The sequence below is a fragment of the Gordionus sp. m RMFG-2023 genome, chromosome 1 (genome assembly GCF_954871325.1).
Source record: "Gordionus sp. m RMFG-2023 chromosome 1, tfGorSpeb1-WG-v2, whole genome shotgun sequence".
NCBI lineage: Eukaryota > Metazoa > Nematomorpha > Gordioida > Chordodea > Parachordodidae > Gordionus > Gordionus sp. m RMFG-2023.
In genome coordinates, this window is record NC_088775.1 from 10,815,235 (window position 1) to 10,840,679 (window position 25,445).

General features: G+C 26.4%; 2 protein-coding genes across 2 annotated transcripts; one reads left to right on the top strand and one right to left on the bottom strand.

Moving 5' to 3' along the window:
* The first annotated feature begins 3,381 nt into the window (after window positions 1-3,381).
* On the top strand, window positions 3,382-20,209 carry LOC135931689 (uncharacterized). The gene is made up of 11 exons (XM_065468958.1): window positions 3,382-3,520; window positions 3,561-3,635; window positions 3,677-3,730; window positions 3,774-3,852; window positions 3,894-4,063; window positions 6,757-6,856; window positions 13,453-13,623; window positions 13,751-13,789; window positions 14,232-14,343; window positions 19,630-19,716; window positions 19,880-20,209. The coding sequence occupies exons 1-11, from the start codon at window positions 3,492-3,494 to the stop codon at window positions 20,032-20,034; spliced, it is 1,071 nt and encodes a 356-aa protein (XP_065325030.1). The 5' UTR covers window positions 3,382-3,491; the 3' UTR covers window positions 20,035-20,209.
* Window positions 20,032-23,955, bottom strand: LOC135931690 (NADH dehydrogenase [ubiquinone] 1 alpha subcomplex subunit 6-like). The gene is made up of 3 exons (XM_065468959.1): window positions 23,800-23,955; window positions 23,638-23,756; window positions 20,032-20,347 (listed from the first exon to the last, which is right to left on the bottom strand). Exons 1-3 carry the CDS (start codon window positions 23,924-23,926, stop codon window positions 20,207-20,209), a joined length of 387 nt encoding a protein of 128 aa, XP_065325031.1. The 5' UTR covers window positions 23,927-23,955; the 3' UTR covers window positions 20,032-20,206.
* Between the last annotated feature and the right edge of the window lie 1,490 nt (window positions 23,956-25,445).

Here is a 25,445-nt window from a genome sequence, read left to right on the forward strand (position 1 = left end):
TTTTTTTGCATATTAAAAAAATGTATATAAATGTAAAAATTTTAAAAGAAAAGCGGTGTACGGTTTTATAATTGAAGAAACTTATGGTATAAAATTAGAGAATTGGTTTCGTAAGATTATTAATCGAATTATTAATTTTTTATATATTCTTTTTTATTAATACTAGGTTTCATTAAATTCATTAAAGTCTCTCTTACGAGCCTTCGATAATTTGATTACAATTCATATTTGTAACATTTGTTTACCCATTTAATTCTATTTTATTAATAAAATTTGTCTCATGATGGAGACAGATCTTTAACTAAGCATTAACTTAGGATATTCAATTACCTGTATCACTAAACGATTTCATTGTTGTTATGTTCTTTGTGATTTTTTTTCTTATTGAACAATATATTTTTTGGTAATCAAATTATATTTCCACCTATCAAAAGATACTGATCAATATTATAAATGTCAAAAATTTACTGTCAAGAAATATCAAAAAATTTCTTAAAAATAATATAAGTATTAAATTAACCCTGTACGCACGTATAATAAAATAATAATTGAATATATAAACTCCAGGGACTTCTAGGCCACCTAAGCCAAAAATGTTAACTATTGGTGTATTACTTAATATTTGGCGAGGGGGATACGATTTTTATATTATATATTATCAAAAAATAAGATATATATAAATTCGATTTTTTTATTATTATGAATAGATTTTTAATTTATATTATATTTTATAAATAAGCCACAAAACACCATTGATATCTATAAAAATATAAATGTGAATTTAAGAAAATTTGATAAATCTTTCATAATGGGTAGAAAGCCCCCCCCCCACCCCACACACATAGCAAATTTTTTTGAAAAGATATAAATGTGCCGTGAATTGTGAATCGCAAAGTATTTTATTTCAATTAGGCTATATTCTATTCTAAATATTAGCATTATATTTAATTTAAATATTTCTTCCTTATATATTAATATCTTATCTCAGGAAAATTTAAAGTTTATTTTATACATTTTTAAACCTTAAACACTGATGGACATAAGAAAATTTTATAAACCAAAAAAATTCCATTTAGTTTATTTATATCAATAAATATGATTAGAAAAATATAATTTATTCTGAAACTACTTGTACTGCAGGAAAAAAGTAACTACAAATTGCATGCCCGACAATAAGGAGCATTCGACATCAAACTGTTACAGCATTTTTTGGATCTAGAAGAGGCTATTTTGTTAGATTTAATATGACTACCGATTTTTTTATTGGGGTGTTTAATAAATTATTTTCTACACAACAATTTTATGCAATATTTTTCAAAAAAGAGGTGGCTGGAATTATGAGAATCACGAATATTATTATATTGCATAGAAAACTAATGGAAAATATCGACCAAGAATTTCTCGAGATTTATGTCCTTGGAATGAACCCAAAATTTTATAAATTTGATATTCACAAGCAACGACTTTCACATACAAACCATATCTTTCCAATAATAACTAGGATTCTATTGAGGATCACTATAAAATAACCGTTTTTATTCCACGTTTGTATACTAGACTTAAATCAATTAACGATTTGTGATTCATCAAATATCTCCACCCAGTTTACAAATACTATCTCTTATAACCATGATATAATGATATATCAAATTATATTAAAAAAATAAATATTTCGCAAATTTAATTCAGAGGATATGAATGTATATGATAGTCAATTAATTTCAGAATTTAAATGGCATCAAAGATTAATTTTAGTCGATAATTCTTCAAGAAATATAGTGGGCATTGCATACTTTTAAATATATTTAATAAGTATTTCCAAATATTTTAAACTTACTGTATTTGGCAATGATACCAATTAGTGCAAAGACAAATGAGAGGACCTATTCTTCATTACAGAGAATAAAAAATTACATTAATATTGCGATATCTTAAAATCGATAGAATGAACTATCTTTACTTAAAATACATAGAAATCTAATCCCAAAACAGAGCAAATTATTTTAAAAAATTGGCGCATTCGCAAAGAAGATTAAATTTTTAGATCTTGAATACATTGAAATCTTTAAAGAACAAAATCAAAATAACACCTCATCTGTAAATAATAAAGGAAACCTAAATATGTGTAGAAAAGTAAATTAATAATGGTTAAGTAAAATAAAAAGTAAAAATGAAAAATTTTAATAAACACGAAAACTTAAAAATAATGGATTCAAAAAATTCAATATTTTAATTTAGGAGTACAATTTATTTATAAAAAGAGAAAATCTTAGGCGTTGCCATAAAATTTAAAAAAAGCCTAAATAAAAATAAAAGAAAGGTTAAAAAAATAAATAGTGAAACGCAGCGTCTACATGACAGGATTTTCACTGGATGCAAACCCCCTTCAAAAACCTTTGCCTACCCCCCTAAAAAATTCCCGCCCCCTTCGGCGGCGATGTCTCTTTATCATTATTTTCACCTATTTATTTATTGATACTCTTTTCAAATAATTTATAAAGGATAACTTAAATTAATCTATCTCTACTACCAACTATCGATATTTTGTGAAATATCTAAACCTTTTAAATTATATCTAAACCTTTTAAATTATATTTAAAAGGATAGTTTATTTGGAAAACAATGTGTATGATTGTTTTCAATATGTAGATTTGGTCGATGAATTGTATTATAATAATACTATAATAAAAGTATTAATTTTTACAGCAATAAATTTTGACAATAAATTTTGTCTTATTTCATCTCAAAATTTAATAGATAACCTCCAAAAAAAAATATCCTACCCCCATTAGCAGCTTACCCCCTACCCCCTCAATAGGATGCAAACTGTTCCTACCCCTCCCGCTCATGTAGACGCTGGTGAAACGTTAAAATGATGATCCACATATGTATTTGGTTATTCTTATTAGAATTATTCTTAATCCTCTCCTACCCTATCAGGCAGAAGATTATATCAAATCATATGCATATAATACAAGAGAAAATTAAATTTACTGGAACTGGAACATTATTCATTTTAAAACAAATTCTTATCATATCCGCAATGATTAAAATATTTTAAAAATTAATAAAGGAAAAACGTCAAAGAATAGAATATTCTATTTTAATAATTATTCTATAACTTTTATATAAAAATTTAACATTAAATTATTATCTAATAAATGTAGTTCAATATATTTATACTCCATATATTATACCTATACCTACCCCTAATTTCCATGATGATAGTCATAATGCCTGATAAAGGCATTATAAAATGAGAATCATTTGTATGATTAACTTGTAGGTTTCAACAAAATCAGCACATAAACGAATACCTTTTAAATATCTAGCTATCAATTTATAACTCTCATCAATGTGATTGAATCGATCTGTCACATTTATTTTCTATATAATCGATTCAGTTTTTTTTACAAACTTTATTTTTTATTTTATAAATTTTGAATTTTTTTAAAATATGTATCTAATAAATTATATATTCTAATATTTTAATGGTGCATAAAGACATTAAAACCTTGAAGTATGATAAAATTATAAACAAATATTGTATAAATATGTAGGGAAGGTATTTTGTTTGGAATGGGTAACCCATTATTGGATATTTTATCCCATGCTGATCAAGAGTTTCTAGATAAGTAATTAATTTATTTTGAAAATATTTTTTATAGCTATTTAGATACAAACTAGAAAAAGATAATGCTATTTTAGCAGAAGAATTCCATTTACCTTTGTAAAAAAAACATTTAAGTTTATTTTATGGTTTTAATTTTAAGGTATGATGAACTCTTTCAAAGAAGAGATACTGAATATGCACCAGGTGGTTCTACACAAAATTCATTTAAAATTACACAAGTGATTAAATAAATTGAACTCTCATTTATTTAATTACATAGTGGATATTAGAAGTTCCTCACTTGACAACATTTATGGGGTGTATTGGTAATGATAAATATGGAGAAATAATGAAAAGAAAAATGAATTTCTATGGAATAAATACTTTATATCAAGTTCAAAATGATATATCTACTGGCACTTGTGCAGTTCTTGTTGATAAGGATAAAAGGTCTATTATATGATATTAAAATATATTCTTTAGAGGTACATAAATTTTGCTTTAAATTCCCTATTATTTAAGTATCTATCTTAAATTTATATTCAACAAACTTGTTCTAAAATATATATGAAATTCCAAAATTGATAATTTTTTGAGTTAAGGACTATTTTATAAAGCTCTAACATCAATGATATCTATTAAGATCAAAACATGTGTAGGCCTGGAACCAGAGACCTGCAGGCCCTGCCCTAAGCCTGGCCAGCTGGGCTGGATGGGGCCTGAATTTTTTTTAAAAAAATATGCGGGCCAGGCCATATATTTTAAAACCAAATATTTGAAATCATCATTATTAGGCCACAAAAATTAAAAATAAATATAATATATTTTTTTTAAATCTTGGCCAAGCCTGAAAATATAAAACCTGGGTTGGGACAAAAAAAACCTGCAAATGTTACCTCTGCACATCTCTGCCTGGAACTTTAACCTAACCCTTATATCTACCTCCTTGGAAGCTATAAAATAGCAGTTTTATAAATCCAGATCTTGGCTTGAAAATATAAAAATGGACACACCCCCAGATGGTAATTAATTATAATTACATGATAAATCGACTGAAAATAGATGAATATTAGCATGAAGGATTTGGTTAAATGGCTCGATTTGAGCCAAATTCTAAAAATGGCATGATCGATTTGAACCAATTTCTAAAAATGGCTAACTCAATATTTCATCAGAAAAGCCTAAGCATCAAGATTCCTCTAATAAATATCCAACCCTTGGCACCATCTACAAGCAAAATTTTCAGGCTTGCGTAGTATTTTTTTTTGGATAAAATATTGAATTAGCCGATTTTAAAAGTCAGCTAAAATTGAGCACTTTGACATCACTACAATATATAAAAATTTATTTTATAATGCAAAATTCAATCATGCAGAAAAGTAAGAAAATAATATGATAGTAATTCTTTTCAAGGCACAGGCTAGCCCTGCAAGACTAATCTTTATATTATCAATTTTGGATATGCTAAATAATACTAGGTTGTTTTTTATGATTTTCCTTATATATTCTATCCGATTTGATAACCCTTTTTTTTTGAGTATTGAAAAATAAACTTTCACAAAAGATGTTGATACTATAATGATTAAGACAGCGGTACTGCATAACACATAAGCAACTGCTTTATGAACGTCACAACACTCATTTTAAGAAAATTACATAATTTTAAGATAATTTTCAGTAATATATTTATCTTGATAGTAATTGGCTCTGCTAATTCATCCACCAATATTGGCATAGCGATTTTTGTTTCTTTCTTTTAATTTAATGTGTTAAAATTAGAGGTCTACAAATAGCAAAATTTTTATGTTTAGCCTCGGTTGAATCTAGTTTTCGCCTGGCCCATCTAAATTTGAACCCAATCTGGTCTATTTCTGATTTTTTACTAAGATTGCCCGACGTGGTTTTTTTAAATCCAGAAATATATTCTATAAAAAAAATAACCAATAATGATGAGGATTTTGGTTTCGTAATTTCCTTATTAAAGCAATAAACGCAAAATGCAGGGAAAGGGAATCACATTTATGAATAAAGGATCATTAGTAGCTGGTTATTTAAATCATTAAAATTATAAGAAAAATAAAAATTATTATATTTACCAAAATTAAGGCTTTAAAAATAATTTTTTTTCTCTATCAAGCCCACTTAACATTTTTACTCTAATCCTCGACCGTTAATTTCAAATTAAAAAAATTTAAGATGGGATTGGTACTGGGTCGGTTATTGATTGGTAAATTAGCCAATGAAGTCAAAAAATTGAGGATGACATCTTTTCTTCATTTTTAAAATGGGATTTAATATATATTGACTGCCTAGAATATGAATTAGGTAGATATTTATGCAACATATTTAGGTAAAATGTAGATAATTTTTAGTAAATGACAGAATTTTAGGTTATATTTAATAAGTATTACTATCCCCTTAATCACGCGATCTACTTCAAAAAAAAAATTAAATAATTTCGAATTTTAATGAGACAAATTTTTTTTTCTGTAATTATTTAAAAAAAATTTTTATAGCCAAACAATCACAAAATAAATACTAGCCAAAATTTGTTTACTCCAGCAAATATTTTTTTTTACTATAACTAATGTTTATCATAGAGACAAGTGAAAAATATTGATCAAACAAATCTTGAATTTATATTTTCCTCGAATAATATTTCCTTTCGATATAATTGACTAAACATTACAAATTAATGTAAAGTCATAATTTATTTGACTTATGATTTGCTATCTATATCATTTTTCAAGAATCAGGATATTATAGTAAAATTCCTCGTCACATAATTTATAGCATTATATGATTTCCCTTTTATCAAAATGCTTAATGTAATTTTAAAAAAAATATAATCTTTTTAAAAAAAATTTAATTTACGACCTTTTTATCTTTTGTAATAAAATTATATATCGTATGTGATATATGTATTCATTTTCATTTGCCAATTTTGGTTTTTAAATATTTCTTTTAATGAGTTAAGAGTCAAAAATTTTACAATATAGCTACCGGATATTTTTCATAGAATAATTTTACTTTATAAGACGTCAACTTTGCATTACTCGGGGAGTAAAATTATTTGAAAATAATTATTATTTTCGCAAAATAATGAAAATATTTTTTATATATATATTATATTATGATGAAAGATCCTTGTGCGCACATTTGGGAGCAGCAAAAAATTTCTCTAAAAATTTTTTGAACGAAAATTTGAAGGTCATGCACCACGCCGAATATTTTTACATATCGGTAACAATTTAATCTTAAATTTGCAAAATTTTATTTATATATATTATATTTAGAACCTTTTGGTTATCGGTCCTCTAGTTTCTTCGTGAACGAGAAAAAAAAATTGACGCTTAGATGTACCTCCCTACCCTAAAAAATATACTCCTCACCCCCTAAAAGTAATATGGGGGCAAAGGTTTCACCACCCATTAATGTAGAGTTACTAGGGATCTGGAAATCCCGGAAGGTTTCGGGCCTAATTTTTTATTTGTTGGGATTCAATTTTTAAGTATATTATATTTTGTTATATTTTTAATTCTTTCAAGAAACAAGGCGCAAACATTTTTATTTATAATTTTTTTTACAATCAAATAAAACATTAACTTTTTCGATATATTTAAATAAGTTCGGGCGCGAATAAATAATTTTTATGATCAGACTTTTCGGGACAAATAAAAAAAAATTTTGTTCGGGATCCCGAGTAGGGCAAATTTTTTTTAAAAATATTTCAGGTCGGGCCGGGTTTTAAAAATTAGGCCCGATGTAGATCACTAGTATACACTGTATCACCCCACTCTGATAATCGTTTGTTATAAATTTTACCTTTCGATGAGATATTCTAAATTATTCAACTCCATTTACTAAATCTATTAACAACATAAATTGATAGTTTAATTATTTCCGAATGACCAAACAACATAGCCTATTCACAGTTAGTTTTTTATGTTCACTTCACTTTTGTTTCTCGCAAACATACATCTAATACATCTTCGATTATATCATTTCAAACCTACTTTATTTCTTTTCACGTTCACTCTACATTAGACCTATTTAAAAATAATTCGATTCGAATCGAATAATTATGAATACGAATAATAATTATTTGTTTTATCTGAATACGAATAATCATTTATTCGATTCGAATAAAACGAATTATTCGTAATATTTAATAAATTGTTTAATAAATCTAACATTTGTCATTTCTATTTGTTGACCTGCCAATCTGACAGGTGATGTGTTTGTGTTTATAAAAATTCTAGCACAAATTTAAATTTCTAGTGAAAATTTAAATTTTTATTTGCCACATTTTTTGAATCTCACGAAAAGTTTATTTTTTGAATCTCATAATAAATTATATTAAAAATTACATAAACCAGAGGTATATAAAAATATATTTTATCTCTACAATAATTATTGTTACCCTAATTATGTTAGAGGAGAATGCTTCTGATGAAATTATGCTTGATGTTGAGGATGAGAAAATTTCCTTACAAAAGAGAGCAATCATATGGGATCAATATCAAATCCTTAAAGACGGTGAAAAGGTTGCTTGCAATCATTGCAGGAGTATTATAAAATGTAAAGGCAAAACAACATCTCCTCTTATTAATCATTATAATAGGTTTCATTCACACCTTAATAAAAAAAATAATAAAATTGACATTTTTTTAAAGTCTACACCAAATTCTTCAAAAAAAAATAATTTAAAGGATAATTTATTATTATTATTGATAAATAATAATATACCTTTATAATTATTAATTCAAATGATTTTAAAAATTTTATAAATGATCTTGATTGTTCTGTCAAATCAATATGCTCCAATACTCTTAAATTGCACATGTATAATATATTTGCAGAAAAAGAACAGTTGGTAAAGGAAAATATATAAAAATAAAAGTCAGATAATTTTTCATCTGACATTTGGACTAGCAACACAGGTTCCTTTTTTAGGGCTAACAGCCCATTTTATTGATGATAGTTTTAAAATAAATAACATAATTTTGGTTGTCTGTCCAATAAATGAAACACATTCAGGTGAAAATATATTTAAAGCCTTTGTTAAAATAATTAAAATTTATAATTTAGAGGATAAAATTTTTTTATATAACTTTAGATAATGCAACTAATAATAAAACATTTATTGATACATTTTCTTTAAAATATCCATTAATAAAAATAGGGCACATCCGATGCTTTGCCCATGTAATTAATTTAATATCCAAAGATATTTTAAAAATTTTAGATCCTTCAATTCTAAAACTAAGAAACATTATTAGAATGATTCATATGTGGTGGAAGGCAAATGCATATCGGATCCCCATACTCTCGTAAATGGCAAGGGATTATCTATCTATACAAGGAACATCAACTGCTTGTGAAAGGATTTTCTCAGTCTAATTTATTAAAAAACCGCATGTCATATAAGGAAGAAAATAAAAGAAAAACTCTTTGCCTTAAAAATTGGCTTTAAATTATAAATTAAATAAATAATATACATTTTAATTTTGTTTATAACTTGATTATATATTATTTATTATCAGATTATTGATTACATATTATAATCTTTTCTGTTTAAAATCAAATTTGTCAATATATTTGAGTATGATTTATTTTATTAAAAAAATTAATTCGAAATATTCGAATCGAATACAAATAGTAGATTTTATTATTCGCACGAATTCAAATAGTAAATTATTCGATTCGTTTAAACGAATCGAATATGAATAATGCACTATTCGATTCGAATTCGTTTTTGAATAGGCCTACTCTACATATATCTTACCTTATTCCTTCAGATGCCACCTACTATTGTCAATCACGGTTTCTTAATTCAAGATTTTCACTTACCTTTTTCACCCCTTCTTTTAACCAATTAACCATTTCTTCCTTGCCACACGTCAATATACTATGTAGTCGCTAAAAATCATTGCCCAAGGGGGAGTCATTTTCTTAAATTAAATCTAATATGCAAAACCCTGCATTGACAGTTAGAGCGAACTCGCCATAAATCTGTATTTTGGCAATTCATCAAATTTCATGTAAAAACCATTTATTTGGTGTTGGCATGGGCACAATGGCAAATAATACTTACCTAGACCTAAGGATTCATTCATTAAAATGCATTTTGAAGCGTCCATGGATGACACACCATTTTAGTATCCCTTTTCAATATTTTGTTTATTATAATATAAATTAAACTGATTGTTTTTTATAAAAATGGCGTGCCACCAGCTAATTCTACTCATTTTTTAGAGTGAAGGGTAATAGATATCTACTAAAAAAAACTGAAAATGTAGATAGGAAATCCCCCGCCTCACCATTGTTTACAGCAATAGATATTGAGTAAAATAGTAATATTAAACAAATCGCAATTTTAATTCGAAAATGTATTACCATTGAGTGAGATGGCGTGAAAATAACTCGAGTAGTTCGGTGGGGCATAGCTTACCTCCATTTTTAAAATAATATCTCATTCAACATTTTTTTAATATTAGCCATGTTCAAAATCTTTTTTAAAAAATTTATAACTTTTAGAAGCTTTAAAATTTTAATGAAATCGTAGGTTAAATTTTGAAATTTAGAATTATATTTTGGACAATCTTTATTCTTATATTTTAAAAAAAGCTTCTTCTTTTTCGATAAAATTTTGAATGTTTGCGAATTTAAATTTTTTTTATATTTTGGACACGAGCCATTAGCTTTGATATTTTAGAATTTTTTTTGAGTTAATTATTCAATTAATTATAGTTATAAGTATTTTAAAAAAATGAAGATTTGGTATCATATAAAAAATAATTATGAAAATTTTTTATAAAAGTGGTATAAAATCCTGCAAAATTTCCTCGAATAATGAATCTATAACCATGCAATAATTAAATTTTAATTATTATTTAAATTCTTGTTTTAAATTAGAAAGTGCGTTTTTGCTTCCAAAAAATTTTTCTATCTTATAAAAATTATATTACTCGAAATTTTGCAGAAACATAGTTTAGCCTGACACATGAGGCTAAATAGACCAGATCAAAATATCAACAGTCATTTTTTTTGTAGTAACAATTTTTAAATATCTGGTGTGCTATCATCTCCCAGTAAACCATTCAAATGCTAGATGAATTCCTCGATTTGCAATTCGATATGCATTTAATATTGTAAGGACATAAAAGGGATTTTAAAATTTTCTCATGCAAGTATTGCATTTATCTAATTCACAATTAAATGCTTTATCTAAACAGGCAAATTTACAATAACATGATATATTATATAAAAGACTAGTTTGTTTCTTTCTTTCATCAATTTTCTAACATCCCATCTATAGCATCAGATATCAGGCATGATTTTAAATTAATTTTCTTTTTATTTTTTGACTCTTCGCGCTCACTAACGCCGACATTTTTGACCGAGAACCCCTATGAAACTAAAATGTTGACATTAAATAATTTATTATTTAATTACAAAGTCCAAAACATCAAAAAATTAAATTAACAAACTTTCGATACTATAATGAAAATTAAAATTAATAAATTAGCTATTTTAAATATAAAAAGAAAAACATGTCCAAAATATAATTCTAGAAAATTTTCGAATTTTTTATAATGGTTTTGGACACAGCCTGGAAAAAAGAAGAGTGATTTGTATAATATTTTTTTTAAAAAATATGCAATTAATTTATTTTTAAAATTAGAAGACAAATACAGGGACACAAGGACAGATTTTTTTTAATGCTTAGCCCATATATTCGCTAGTAATTAAAAATGCGTATATTCGCATGTTTTTATTTTGGCAAAATTTGAGCAATATAAGCGGGTAATGATATATGACGTTAAACTTCTTGCTAAACAACGACCAAAATTTATTAAAATGTAGCAAGATAAAGTTATTTTTTATTGACGAAATCACTTGATCGAGTCCGATCTACTATATATCATATCCCCAAGGACGGAACCACCAAGTTAGCATAAGAAAAAAAAAACATGACCCTTTCTGGATTCGAACCACGAACGATCGGATTGTAATACACGTACTGAACCGATTAAGCCACATACGCTTCACAAAATCATCATATTTTTTTTATATAAAAATAAGATTACAACGCTATCTAATATTTTAATAAAACACATAAAAAATCAACGTTTAACCCCGCTATGCATCATTACTCCAATATAAACATACGTGTGTTATTTCATTTTTTTACTCGTATTATGACGTATTCGCACACTTTTTTTAATTAATTGTCAAGACGTAGGTTTATAATCATAAAAAAAAATTGTTAGAAAATCTATCCTTTAATATGTGTTTTTTTATTACTAAATATATTAATAATTTAATTTACGCCTGAAGATTATCATATCTTTTAAAATCTAGACATTATTTTTTTTTGAAAGAATTTATCGATGAAAGACAAACAAGGCTATTAATCTTTATATACCGATAATGTCAAATTTGTATGACGTAAAAAAGAAAAACAACCTAAGTTCTATTTAACATTTTGGACATATATTTTTTTTTATAATTTTTGTTTCTTCTCTTTAACTGAGAAATATAATTTTTAAGTTTTACCTTAGGTCTAAAAAAATAAAATAATTCAAATCTTGTGATGATTTTATTTTCGTAAGTGACGTAGGAATTATTTATTGCGTTTTAATGAAATTTATGATAATACTAACAGATTTTTTTCAAAGAAGATAAAAAAATATCAAAATTTATTTAAAATATTTGTTAGCTAAAAAAGACAATCATTTTGAAAATTTTTGTTAAAAAAAATTTAAAGTGACGGCAATGATTTATACTAGGTTGTTCATATTCTTGATATAGCCTTTTTTAACTCTTTCAGATGCGAAAAAAAATGTCAGGATCTCCTAGCTATACCAGAAAGCGTAGCGATTTTTTTTTAATAGGATGATTATATAAAGGGGAACGTTGTTTTTACACCTCCATCTTATTTATCCTGTTTTAAATATCTAAATTAATAATTGTATAGCTTTTTTTAAAACATAATCTGTTTTTAAAATTTATATTTTTTAAGTATAAAAAATGAGATGTTGGACTCATTCCTGTCTCTAATATAAATACTAGAGATGACTCGTATAGTGAATTAAGAATGATTTAAAATATTTTTTATTTCCTACAATAAAAATAATCTAAATTTTATATTATATCTGAAAGGTTAAAACATTTAACAATAATACTTATCCAAGTCTATTTCTACACTGTGAGTGTGACATTCTTATTCGCTTTTCTTACATAAACAAATTTCCCTTAAAAAATTTTGAGGGTTAAACGGCTCGCTTTTTTAAAACGGCTAACCCATTAGCTAAAATATATTTCGTAAGTCTGGATATTTTGCACATTGAAGGCAACATCTATTAACTATATTTCGAGGCTTACCCAATATTTTTGGCTAAAAGGCGATACTATTTGAAATTATCGGCATTTTTTTTTGTCAAAAAATAATTTCATTGTGAATCTATTTCATGCCTTGAATTCAATATCCACCGTAATTTTGCAAGCTACCAATATTAAAATTCTTAGATTTAACATTCCGAACAGCATTTTTACACAAGCTAACTCCATGCGCATCACCTTGGAAGGAACATCTTATCCAATATTTAGCGATTTTATTAATCACCTTTTCCTGATACCAAATTTATTGCCTTTTGTCCCCTACTAAGGTTTATTAAATAAATTTCTATTGTTTTGTTTTAAATATTATATAACACTAAATAATTATATAAATTTATTTGTCTTGTATTCACAATTCGTAATATTATCCATCCAAATTTTAATAAACATAAGATAATTTTAAAAATATTTTTTCATATCTTAAAATTAAAAAGGGATTTTTTCTGGCAGTGTGCCCCACATCGATTTTACAAGTGGCTCAGCATGCTTTACAACACAACAAACTTTTTATGATGAATCTTTCCGCTAAGTATCTTTGTGAATGTTACAAAGAACCTATGATGATGGCTTTTCCTTACATTGATATTCTTTTCGGCAACGAATCCGTAATAATTATTTTCCAAACACTATATTCTTTTTTATTTTTTAAAAATATATTATTATTTTTTTAAAAATATATATTATTTTTTTAAAATAATATATTATTTTTTTTAAATATATATTATTTTATAGGAAGTTAGATCTTTTGCCGTAGAGCACCATATCTTGGAAGTAAATATATTTTTTTTATATACAAAATTCAGACGATACATACTATTATATACGATTATGGTCAAACTCAATAAATTATTTTTGATCACATGATCCAATTTGACAAATTATTAATAAAAATAATTAGATTTTATTAAAAAAAATTTCATATGTCTAAACCATGATCTATATCTCTAACCTTTAATCCTTCATACTTGATTAACTTGAAATTATTTCATTCATAAAAAAAATTCCTTGAGTTGGGTTATGATTATTTTATAACTCCTGAAATATAATCCCGCAAAAAAAACAAGTATTTTAAAAGCGCACCATAAATGATTTAAGTCTTAAAGATTTAGTAAAAACTAGGATCAATGAAGCCATAATTCCGGAAAGAAAAGAAAGATTGCTAATTCATTAATTCTTAATGTATATGTCTCCATTTTTTATTTTAACCATTTAGGAAGATCTGAAAACAGTTGCTTTGAAAATTAGCCAGTTCCCCAAAAAGAACAATAACAGAAGTAGATTGGTAATAGTGACTCGCGATATGAATCCCACGATTTTGGCTTCTGGTATATAGTACTATATTTTGGGATTATTAATTGTTTAAAACAAATGATAGAGGGGTTCTAATTTATATGGAGTATCGTTATTTTAAATATAAAAACAGAAAAAAAACATGCTTTTAATGAAATATTTTCTTATAAAAAAATGAGCGAGCTGTATAATAATTGTGTTAATGAATTTCAGCAAAATAAAAATTTGCAATAAAATAATGGTAATTATTTCCCATAATATTATAGAAATAAAAAAAAACGTTTCCAGTAAAATCTTGTCGTATTATTTCCCTCAGAAAAATTCGCTACCTCTATTCTATGTTCAGTTTTTTTGTTCCTTAAAATGTTAATATTATTTTTGTAAAAAAAAAAATTTTATAAGTAAAAATTTTAATTTTTTTGTATAAAAAAATATCTCAAAATTTTATAAGTAAAAATTTAAATTTTTTAGATATAAAAAAATATCTCAAAATTTTTTCAAACTCAACTTTTTACTCTACTTAAGCTCTAATCTATTTTTGATATAACTTGTTCTCCGATTTTTGTTTTATGTTTGTTCATTACATATTTTTTTTAATATCTAAATTAGTGTGGTAAGATAAAGCTAAACCCTTATTATTTAAATAATTTTACTTATGAAAATAAAATAAAGAAATATTTATTCACCCTACCCATTTGTCTTAGCAGGCAATTTAAAAAATGCACGAACTCGCGCATTTTGTAAAAATATCCTTTTTTATTGATGCGCAACGAATATTTGTCAACATTTACGTCTGTTGATATTATTTACAAAAATGCGAATATAAGATGCCACGAATATGCATATTTTTAATTTGCTAGCGAAGAAAAAGGCAGAAAAATACCAGGGTAGGACAATAATAAATGTTCATACACTTTATTAGATTATATATAATCGGTGTTATTAAGTTAGACACACTACTTTACAAAACTTATAAACTAGCCCCATTTGCAAGTAGTGATGCAAAATCGCTTCTTATGAGCTGATTTTTAAAAACTTAGTATTTTATCGAGAAAAATATTATGCAAGCCTCTGGATTTTTCATAGATGACCTAAAGGTTTAAACATCTATTAGGGAAATCTCAAGGTTTAGGCAATATTTTTCTGGCTAAAATAATTGAGTTATTCTTTTTTTAAATCGGCTTAAATGTAGCGATTTTGGATCAGCTGCAAGGTTTAATTTTTTATAAATATAATTAAGCTTAAAATTTCTTCAATACAATTTAATGTATATAATCTCCATTATCAAAACATGATCGTTTTCATACTATCTTAATGAATTTAAATTTAAGGAGACTATATAATGTAATGTTAATTTTTTGCAATCAACCATTATCGAACTCGGAACATCCGTAAAAGCCATTTATTATATATATATATTGCTTTTCTCGAAATTTTTTTTAACTTTTAACAATAAAATAATATTCATGCATCTTAATATAGATATTTAAATTAAGGTTTTCATTCGGCTATTTCAACTATAGTTTTAAAATTGAAAGCTGGACATAATATTTATGTAACATACTTATTTCAATCATTTAGCTTACATTGAATAAAAATTTATGATATATCCATTACTATCATCTGCATATTGATGGTACTAAACATATAATTTGCTAACATATTTAATTTTAATACAATAATAATTTCCTTTCTAAGTGTCAATAAAAAAATAAGGACTGAGTTCTCAACTGATAGCCTTATCATCTTTTCATAGAGTGGTCTTAGAGTTTTTTTATATATATAAAGAATTATATTTATATTAGCAGATAACCTGTCAGGAATGATAAGGAATAATATATTTCTCCTTTATTTGATGGTGGTTATGTATGAATCAGAAATAATTTATGAGGTGTGATTCAGAAATTTATCTTTGTTTTGATGAGAGCTTATTTAAATTTTTTATAGTATATATATATTTTTATAGTACATTCAATATGAACAAATAATTGAACATATATAAATCAGTGGTTGGCCAATGACAAAATTTCAGGCCTGGCGCAGTGAGAATTTAGTTAATGCCAAACCAAATTTTTGTATAGCCCAGGCCAGTTTCAATTTTTTACTAAAGTTGTCTAGCCTAGCACAATTTATAAGTTTTTTTTTTAAATACAAGCCTAAACTAAAATATATGTTGTTAAACCTAAATAAACTAATTATGATCTTGTGGAGTAGTTAAATTAAAAACACTATATTTTATTCATCAAATAGATATATATAAAAAATTTGCATAGCCTGGCCACTTAATTTTTTTGTCTAGCCTGCCGAAATGTGAATATACATAATATCTAAGAATGTCTTTATGTGCACAATATAAGATTATTATTATATGCATTTTAATACATTGTAATTTATAACCAATCTTGCTAGGTAAAGAGTACAAAACCTATGTTTGTTTAATAAGCCCGGGTAAACAGACTAACTCGTATTCTAATTTTTTTAATATATCCAGGCCAGGTCTAAAAAAAAAATTTCTCTATATTTTAAACCGTTATTAGCTATAGAAATTAAAAATAAATTTTAAAAAAATACGACAGAGCCAAAAAAAAAATTTTTTTTAAATATGGGCCAGGCTGAACCCTGAAAATATAAAACCCATGCTGGGTCGATAAATTTTTTTTTAAGGAAAATTAAAATTACTAAATATATGTATCCTTTAGATATTTTATTAAAATAATGGAAAATTTTAAAATAACCCTTCATCTAAATAAATTTGTAGTAATACCGACTACTATTTATAAACAATACGACTACTAATTTATATTTCAATTTATTTCAAACATCAAATTTATATTTATTAATTTTCGAATATTCTATTCTATTTTTATATATAATATCTATAAATAATATTTTATTAATTTATTACATTTCCTTCAAACATTTTAAAGTTAGATTTCTTCAATAAACCTCTTTGTAGGTTTACGGTTTCTTGATGAACAACGTAATGTGGTATTTGTGTTTGTATTTGCTTCATTCACTGGCACAACCATTTCTGTAACTTTCAAAGAACTTTCATGATTTGGGATAACTAAACGATTTCTTAACTGATCTGCATGCTTCCGTAATGTTTTCCCGGAAGATTCAACAATATAAGAATAAAGTCCTATTCTTTCTTTAATTACTCCCTCTCTCCAACCATTGTTATTTTCATTATTTAACCATACAGGTTGTGAGATTTCAAATTCTCTTTCCTTTGAATTTAAATCATGATGAAGGCTTTGTCTATCACTGGCCTTTACTATTTCGTGTTCGGCATTTGGTCGGATCCAATCCAGACTTGTTTTCAATTGCCTCCCAAACATAATTTTAGCAGGAGATCTCCCTGTGGAGCTATGCTCTCCCAATCGGTAGGTTGTTAAAACCTGTGTCATAGCTTATACGGGATCGCTAATTGAATCTCTCGTCACATAATACCGACCTTTCAAAGTTCGTACTGTACGTTCAGCTAATCTATTAGTTTTTGGATGATAGGGTGCCGAACGTATATGACGTATGTTATTTAAATCACAATACCTACGGAATTCCCCAGATAAGAATTGTGGTCCATTGTTTGACACAATGTACTTGGGTATTCCAAACCTAGCAAACCATTTTTTTAGTCGTTTTATCATATCATCAGCAGAGGTATTCTGCATTAGATCAACTTCTAACCATTTGGAGTAGGAATCGACACCAATTAGCCAATATCGCGAATCTACTGGTCTAGCAAAATCAATATGGATTCGCTCCCAAGATTTTTTCCCAACAGTCCAAGAATATAGAGGTACTTCTTGAATACTAGGTCTATTTTTCTGGCATCCAGAACATATTTTGATAAAATTTTCTATATCAACATCACATCTGGGCCACCAGCAATACAATCTAAAAATAGATTTCATTACATTTTCCCCAAGATGTCACCGGTGAATCATTCCTAACACTGCATTTCTTTTATTAGGAATAACCAATCTCCCATTCCATTCTATAATATCACGATTGACAGAAAGCTCTTCCCGTCGATTATAAAAATTAACAATTTCTTTATCTTTATGACGATCAAAGTTTCGCCAACTTTGCTGAATATGTATTGCTACTTTTTTAATATTAAATCTTGCTTCGACTCTTTTCGTATAATATTTTCTGACAGTTGCATATCATCCAAATTAATACTTCGAATATCCAAAGCATGTTTAGAATCTTGATTCTCTTCCGAAATTTCTTGGTGTTTATTAATCAAATCTTGAATTCTAGAATCTAGTGTTATGCAACATTTTTCTTTTTCAATATTGTTGACCAAATTGCGTACTTGTTTAATCATAACCTAGGCATTTCTCAATTGAATGCTATAATCCATGGTAATCCGAAATAAAATAGGAAAATTTCTGATTCATGAGAAATTTATTATTCATCCATGATGGGGGTAGGAGAAATTTTTTGGGGGTTATCTATTAAATCTTGAGATGAAATAGGACAAAATTTATTGCTGTAAAAATTAATACTTTTATTATGGAATTATTATATACAATTCATCGACCAAATCTATATATTGCAAACAATCATACACATTTTTTCCAAATAAACTATCCTTTTAAATGTAATTTAAGGTTTAGATATTTCAGCAAGCTCATAATGCCATAATAATTAATTCATTGTAAATAATGGAGGTTTTAATTGAATTTATTATCTAAAAAATAAATTCTTTATATTCACAAAATATCGATAGTTGATAGTAGAGATAGATTAATTTAAGTTATCCTTTATAAATTCTTTGAAAAGAGTATCAATAAATTAAATAGGTGAAAATAATAATAAAGCGGTAATTTTTTAGGGGGGTAGGCAAAGGTTTTTGAAGGGGGTTTGCATCCAGTGAAAATCCTGTCATGTAGACGCTGTCAGCTAGTAATATATTTATTTTGCATTATTCTTGCCATATTTATTTTGTTTTAAAACATTTACTCAAAAATAAAAAAAAATTGAGGGATTTTGATCCTGGAATTTTCTGAAAATGCTCACAGGATTTTTGAAAAAATTGTATGAAAAATTCCAAATAATTTATAAGTAAATATTTTGTGATTTTTATGCATAAGAAATCGATCACGAATTTTTGTAAAAAAAAAATCTTAATTGATCTTCCAAGATTTTTGTTCAAAATTTTGAGCGAAAAATTCTTAAAATGCGCATTTGACGATTTTTGTTAAACCCAGTTTTTAAAAGTAATATCTGCCTATTAATTAACCTTACTAAAAATAATTTTTAACTTAGCTAGTCTAATCCTAAATCATCTTTATTTATTATTTGCGTAGATAATATACTTGAAGAATATCCGGTATATCCTATTGACCAAAAAAACATTGTTGACACAAATGGTGCTGGTGATGCATTTGTTGGAGGTATTATGTTTTTTAATTATAAATTTTTTTAAGCTAAAATTGAATTTATAACTTAAGACTACATATCTCTTTTCCCTCATAAAAAAATGTAAGTTTTAGTCTATAGAAATAATTATAAAAAAACTAATACATATCATTAATTTACAAAAACAATCATGTTTAGGTTATTTATCCCAACTTATTCAAGGGAAAGGATATGAAGAATGCCTAGACTATGCTCATAAGGCTGCCTACATTATCATTCACAGGTCTGGTTGTACTTTTCCAGAAAATATGAAATTCGATGACGCCCTAGACCAAATAAAACGCTCAGAATAATTGGATAATTTATTTTCACGCCTATTACCAACAAAATAATTAACTAATGTTATTTATCAAATTTATATATAGTGAATAAAGTTTTTTATAACATTAGTTTATATATATTTAAATAATGGGTTTAAATGGCTATTTTTATAACAATTAATAAAATTCAGGATTTATTGTAATTTTATTGAATTGAACTCGTGCTGCCTGATAAAAATTTGCCCATAAAATCTTTTGGTTTAGGATTTTCTGTATATTTAAAATAATTCATAACATGGCATCCTTGTTTCCACAAATTAAGCAAATCTGCTAGATCATTTTCTCCCTATGTTATTTTAAATTTTCAAAAAAAGAAATATTATTTTTAACCAGTTTCGATAGTGTGACCAATATTTTGTATTATGTAATATTAAGTTGGCCCAATTGGTTGTTAAACGACCCTGATTTTAGCCAAAATAATATTATGTAAGCCTCAAGATTTGGGAAATAGAAGTCTAAACTCTTCTGCCATCTATGAACAAAATTTCCGCTTACATAATATTATTTGCTAAAATCTTAATTGGGTCTTTTTTTAAAAATTGACCCAAATCGGGCCGGTTAAACATTGGCACTGACAAGTAGGAATGTAAGACAGGGGAAATTTTCCATATTTCTGGAAATTTCCCCTATAGTTTCCCTAATTTTTATAATAGGTTTTTTTGCCTAAATCAACATGATTTTTATAATATTAACAGTTTCCCAATTTTGAAAATGATCTTATGATAAAATAAATACGATTTTTATTAGATTTTATAAAATCATTTTTTCCTCGTGGTTCATATCATAAATTATAATTGTGTTTTGTTTTTGAATTATGTCAATTTCCCTATTTACATTTGCAAAATTTTAGAAGATACTTGTTAAAATTAAATAGCTAGTCTGAAAAGTATATTTATATTATAAATAAATACCAATGAAATTTATAATATGAAATTTTAAGTTATGTTAATTATCTGATGTCCCTCAAGCGTTTATTCATATCAGGGAGACATTTAACGCTTATAAAACAATATCAAATATATTGTCGCAGAGCTAGATTTTAGAAATAGAGCAGTTTATCAAAACCGAAAAAATTTTTTTTGTCGGGACATTCATTATGCTGCTCATATATTTGACCCAAGATTTTGCGGATTTAATTTAAGAGACAATGAAGTTGCAAAGGGGTTGGATATTATTAACCGATTTTCTGGATATCTAGATTTAGATATTGCAAGAGTAATAGGAAACCTATCCAAATATTGTGCAAGGGAAGATTTTTTAAATATAGCAAGTTTTTGGCAAGGCGCATCATTTACAGATCCAGTGAGTTGGTGGAAAGGTTAAATACTTTTATATTTCTGTAAACAATAACTTAACTCTTTTTCTAATCTTAAAATTGTGTTATTCAATATTTTATCAGGTCTATGTTGCAATCAATACATATCGACCCTAGCCATACGAATTTTATCAGTACCACCAACAAGTGCAGCATCCGAAAGAATATGGTCCTCCTTTGGAAATATTCATTCTAAATCTAGAAATAGAAATAGAATAAAAAAATTAGTTTATATAAGAGCCAATCTACATTTTATGGGAAAGGAAATTTCTGAAAATGACAAATTGCTGGATTCCAGAATTTCAAGCTCTGATCTGGAATCATTTTCATCTTCAAACGAAGATAATTACCTATTCAAAATTAATTGTTTAAATATTATTTAGTCTATATGATATTTCAAATAAAACATGTAAAGTAATTGCAAATTAGTTGAAAATAATTTATATTTGTTTAATTATAATATTTATAATCTATATATTTTCAATAAAACATAAAAAAAATCAATATTGACCTGTAAAGTATTATAAAAAAGATAGTTTCCCGTTATTTCCCTATTTTCCCATTATTTCCCGTTTTTTCCCCAAATTTCCCCGAAATATAGTTTCCCGGGAAATTTACATCCCTACTGACAAGTGAGTTTGAAAATATGATTGTCTAAAATTTTATATTGATATCCATATTAAAATTTTTGCTTTCCTTGCCTTTAAATTGATAAAACAATCTCCTTAAATTTCTATAAAATCATCTCGGAACTTCGTTCTTCTATTTTAAAAAAGTTTACTATAGGCACATTTAATTTTTTAATATAACTTTAAAAAAATTTGTTATAAATTTTAATATAAAAAATTGAAAAACTGAACGATTCCCAGCACTTAGTATGGGTTATTCACTAACAATCGTTAACCCTTAGAACTTGAGTATAAAAAATCTTGTAAATCAATCTTATTTTCATCACATTTTCTAAAGCTACCATATTTTACTTATTTTATGCTACCACTACTAAATTATAAAAGTATCAAAACTACAGCCAGTTATCGAGTCTCATAATTAAAAATGAAAAGATTTATTTTTATAGTAGTTTTTTTTTAAAATTATTATAATGATAGTAATTTTTTTAATTTCATTAATTGGGGATAATAAATATTGTATTTAGATCTAATTCATTTTTATATAACAATTTAAAAACCAATATTGAAATATCAGCCTAAAAATATCAGTAGTTTTTTGGAAAAAAACTGGTTTCTCTATATTGACTGAAAAAACTGAAGGATGAACTACTAATACTAATCAGAATTACATATTGGTCCACTTATAATATTCAGTGCTTCTATCATTTTGTTCCAGCATGATATAATCTTATCAATTTATTTAATCCAAGAATGTGTTTTTCTATATAAATCTACCAAACTGGTTAATGATATAAAATTCGAAACTTGACTGACTTCACACTTAAAGCATATCATAGTTTTTAGTTAGCTTATAATTTGTTTTCTTTTTCTGGCTGTCAAAATTGACTGAGGAATTAATTAGTGAGGTACCAAATCTTAACCCAAGCCAAATATTTAGTACTTATATTCCAGTATGCCAATTTGTTCTTTTTTACTAATAACTTACAATTTATCAAGTTGTAATAAAAAATACTAATTAAGAACTACTACGTTTGGTATAAGCTTTAGAATTTGTGTTTTGAAAAGCTTGGCTCACTGCATGCTTAAATGTGACATGATAGTTTGCATTTTATTTATAACTTAATTTCTTTTTTCTGTTTAGTAAGATTGAGTATTTAACAAATACTAAGCAAACCAGATATTTAATTCTCTATTTTCCTATGCAATTTTTCCTTATTTTTGTTATATAACTTTTTTCTTTAAATCATCTATTGAAAGAATTAAAATAATAATTGTAGGATTAGCCATAGTTTTGTTGCAGTCATTTTTACTTTCTAATAACCAGATTAAAGTGCTTATATGAATAAACTGTTGGTTTAGATTAAAGAATTAGTACTTCTAATTAGTTTTAATTATGTAACTGAGGACTAAATAGAGGTTTAGGTGACAAATATTATAACCACCCATGCCCTCAATCCCCCTTTTCAATAAATCTTGGATCCCAATATTAGTAGCAAAGATTGGTTTATAATTTACAATAAAACTAATAAATCTCATTATAATTATCCATAGATTTTAACTTATCTACTGGTACATTTATCATGAAAGCATTATTTAATTTATAATAGTTTAATTTTAAAAAGCAAATTTAACTCTATGTATAAGCATATCTATAGCTCGTATATCGGAAACGCTTTTATTTTTTGTGAATTCTTCTCGAATTTTGTTTCTGTACGCATTATAGGTTAAAGGAAGATTTGCATATAGTTCAACTATTTTTATCACTAATTATAAGGTAAAAAATTTTAAGCATACTAATATTTGGTATTTTCCGCAGAAATCTTTTATATAAGCAAAGCACTTTTTGTCTAGACTCGTTTTTATTCTGAGAATAAACAACTCTCGATACTTTTGGAAGAATATTTGTAATTTTATTATTCATAACCGACCATAAATGAGGTGCAGAACAGATTGAGATTCAGAATCTAAAAATTAATGCCAGTGATTGGCATTTACATCTTTTTTCATATTAGGAAAAGATAATATAAAAAAATTTAATATGCTGATTTGTCTTATTGATATAAACACCAAATTGATAAAAAATAAATTAAGTATATTATTCAAATTTTATTATCCATAATAAAAATTATTTCACTTTGTCAATCAAAATGATTGAAATTGGAAAACTACGTTAAAAAGTCCATAAATTTCTTCACTTGGAAACAAATTAACTACTCCCATCCTCAACAGTCAAATCTCTTTATTGGATAAAATAACTCAATTATGCAACAAGGTCATTAATGGTGAGGTCCCAGATTTTGCAAGGGCCCTCTTTTTGGAGCCAAACTTGTCGCCCTAAGAAAAAATAATGGTGATATTAGGCCTATTGCTGTTAGTGCTTTATATAGGAGATTATGTTCAAAGTTAATAGCTAGCAGAATTTCTGCACAAATATCTAATATACTTCTTCCTTTGCCATTTAGGGTTCGTACGAGCTCAGTCTGTGAAGCAGCTGCACATATAAGGCACATTTATGCTCATAATACTACAACTGCTCAACATCTTGTAAAAATCAATTTTACAAAAGTTTACAATAGCATTCCTAGACAAGTAATAATCTCACAATTTATAAAACATTTCCCAATTTTTACAAACTATATCCTCTCGTCTTATAAAAAACCATCACATTTGGTATTTGACCATCATATCATAACCTCTTCCGAAGGTATTCAGCAAGGTGATCCCCTTGGCTCCATATTATTTTGCCTTGGTATCCAAGATTTGATTACTAAAATAAACAATGACTGCAGGCTACCCTTACACTTATGGCATATTGATGATGGGGTCGTCTCCAGCGAATCTGCAGAGGTGATAAAGGCTATTAATATTATTAAGACTTCTACTGACAGCCTCGGACTCGTAATTAATCAAATCAAACTGAATAATACGATATTAATAAAATTCCGCAAAACGTTTTTGGTTTTAAGCATGTCCCCTTGAAAAATCTATCGCATTTGGGCTCTCCCATTGGTGAGGAGTCAGTGAATTCTTTTCTTAGCGATATGGACGATATCTTTAAAAATTTAAAACGCATTCTTCCTTGTCTTTCGGCTCACAAGGCCTTTTTTTAATTCGGAATTTCTTCAACATCCCTAAAATCCTTTATGCTTTACGATCGAGCCCATCAGCGTCTACATGAGCGGGAGTGGTAGGAACAGTTTGCATCCTATTTTTTTGAGGGAGTATGGGGTAAGCTGCTTTAATGGGGGTAGGATAAATTTATTGAGGGGTTATCTATTAAATTTTGAGATGAAATAGGACAAAATTAATTGCTGTAAAAATTAATTCTTTTATTATAGTATTATTATAATACAATTCATCGACCAAATCTATATATTGCAAACAATCATACACATTGTTATGTACATTGTAAATAATAGAGGTTTTAATTGAATTTATTA

Excerpts from the sequence above, each read along its gene's own strand:
- LOC135931689 (XM_065468958.1), top strand. The coding sequence starts at position 3,492 with ATGGTGCATAAAGACATTAAAACCTTGAA. Across the intron at positions 3,521-3,560 it reads AAAGACATTAAAACCTTGAA|GGAAGGTATTTTGTTTGGAA; the intron begins GTATGATAAAAT and ends ATAAATATGTAG. Across the intron at positions 6,857-13,452 it reads CCGAATATTTTTACATATCG|GGATTTTTTCTGGCAGTGTG; the intron begins GTAACAATTTAA and ends AAAATTAAAAAG.
- LOC135931690 (XM_065468959.1), bottom strand. The coding sequence starts at position 23,926 with ATGAATAATAAAATTACAAATATTCTTCCAAAAGTATCGAGAGTTGTT. Across the intron at positions 23,757-23,799 it reads GCGGAAAATACCAAATATTA|TTGAACTATATGCAAATCTT; the intron begins GTATGCTTAAAA and ends TGATAAAAATAG. Across the intron at positions 20,348-23,637 it reads TAGATATGCTTATACATAGA|GGAGAAAATGATCTAGCAGA; the intron begins GTTAAATTTGCT and ends AAAATAACATAG.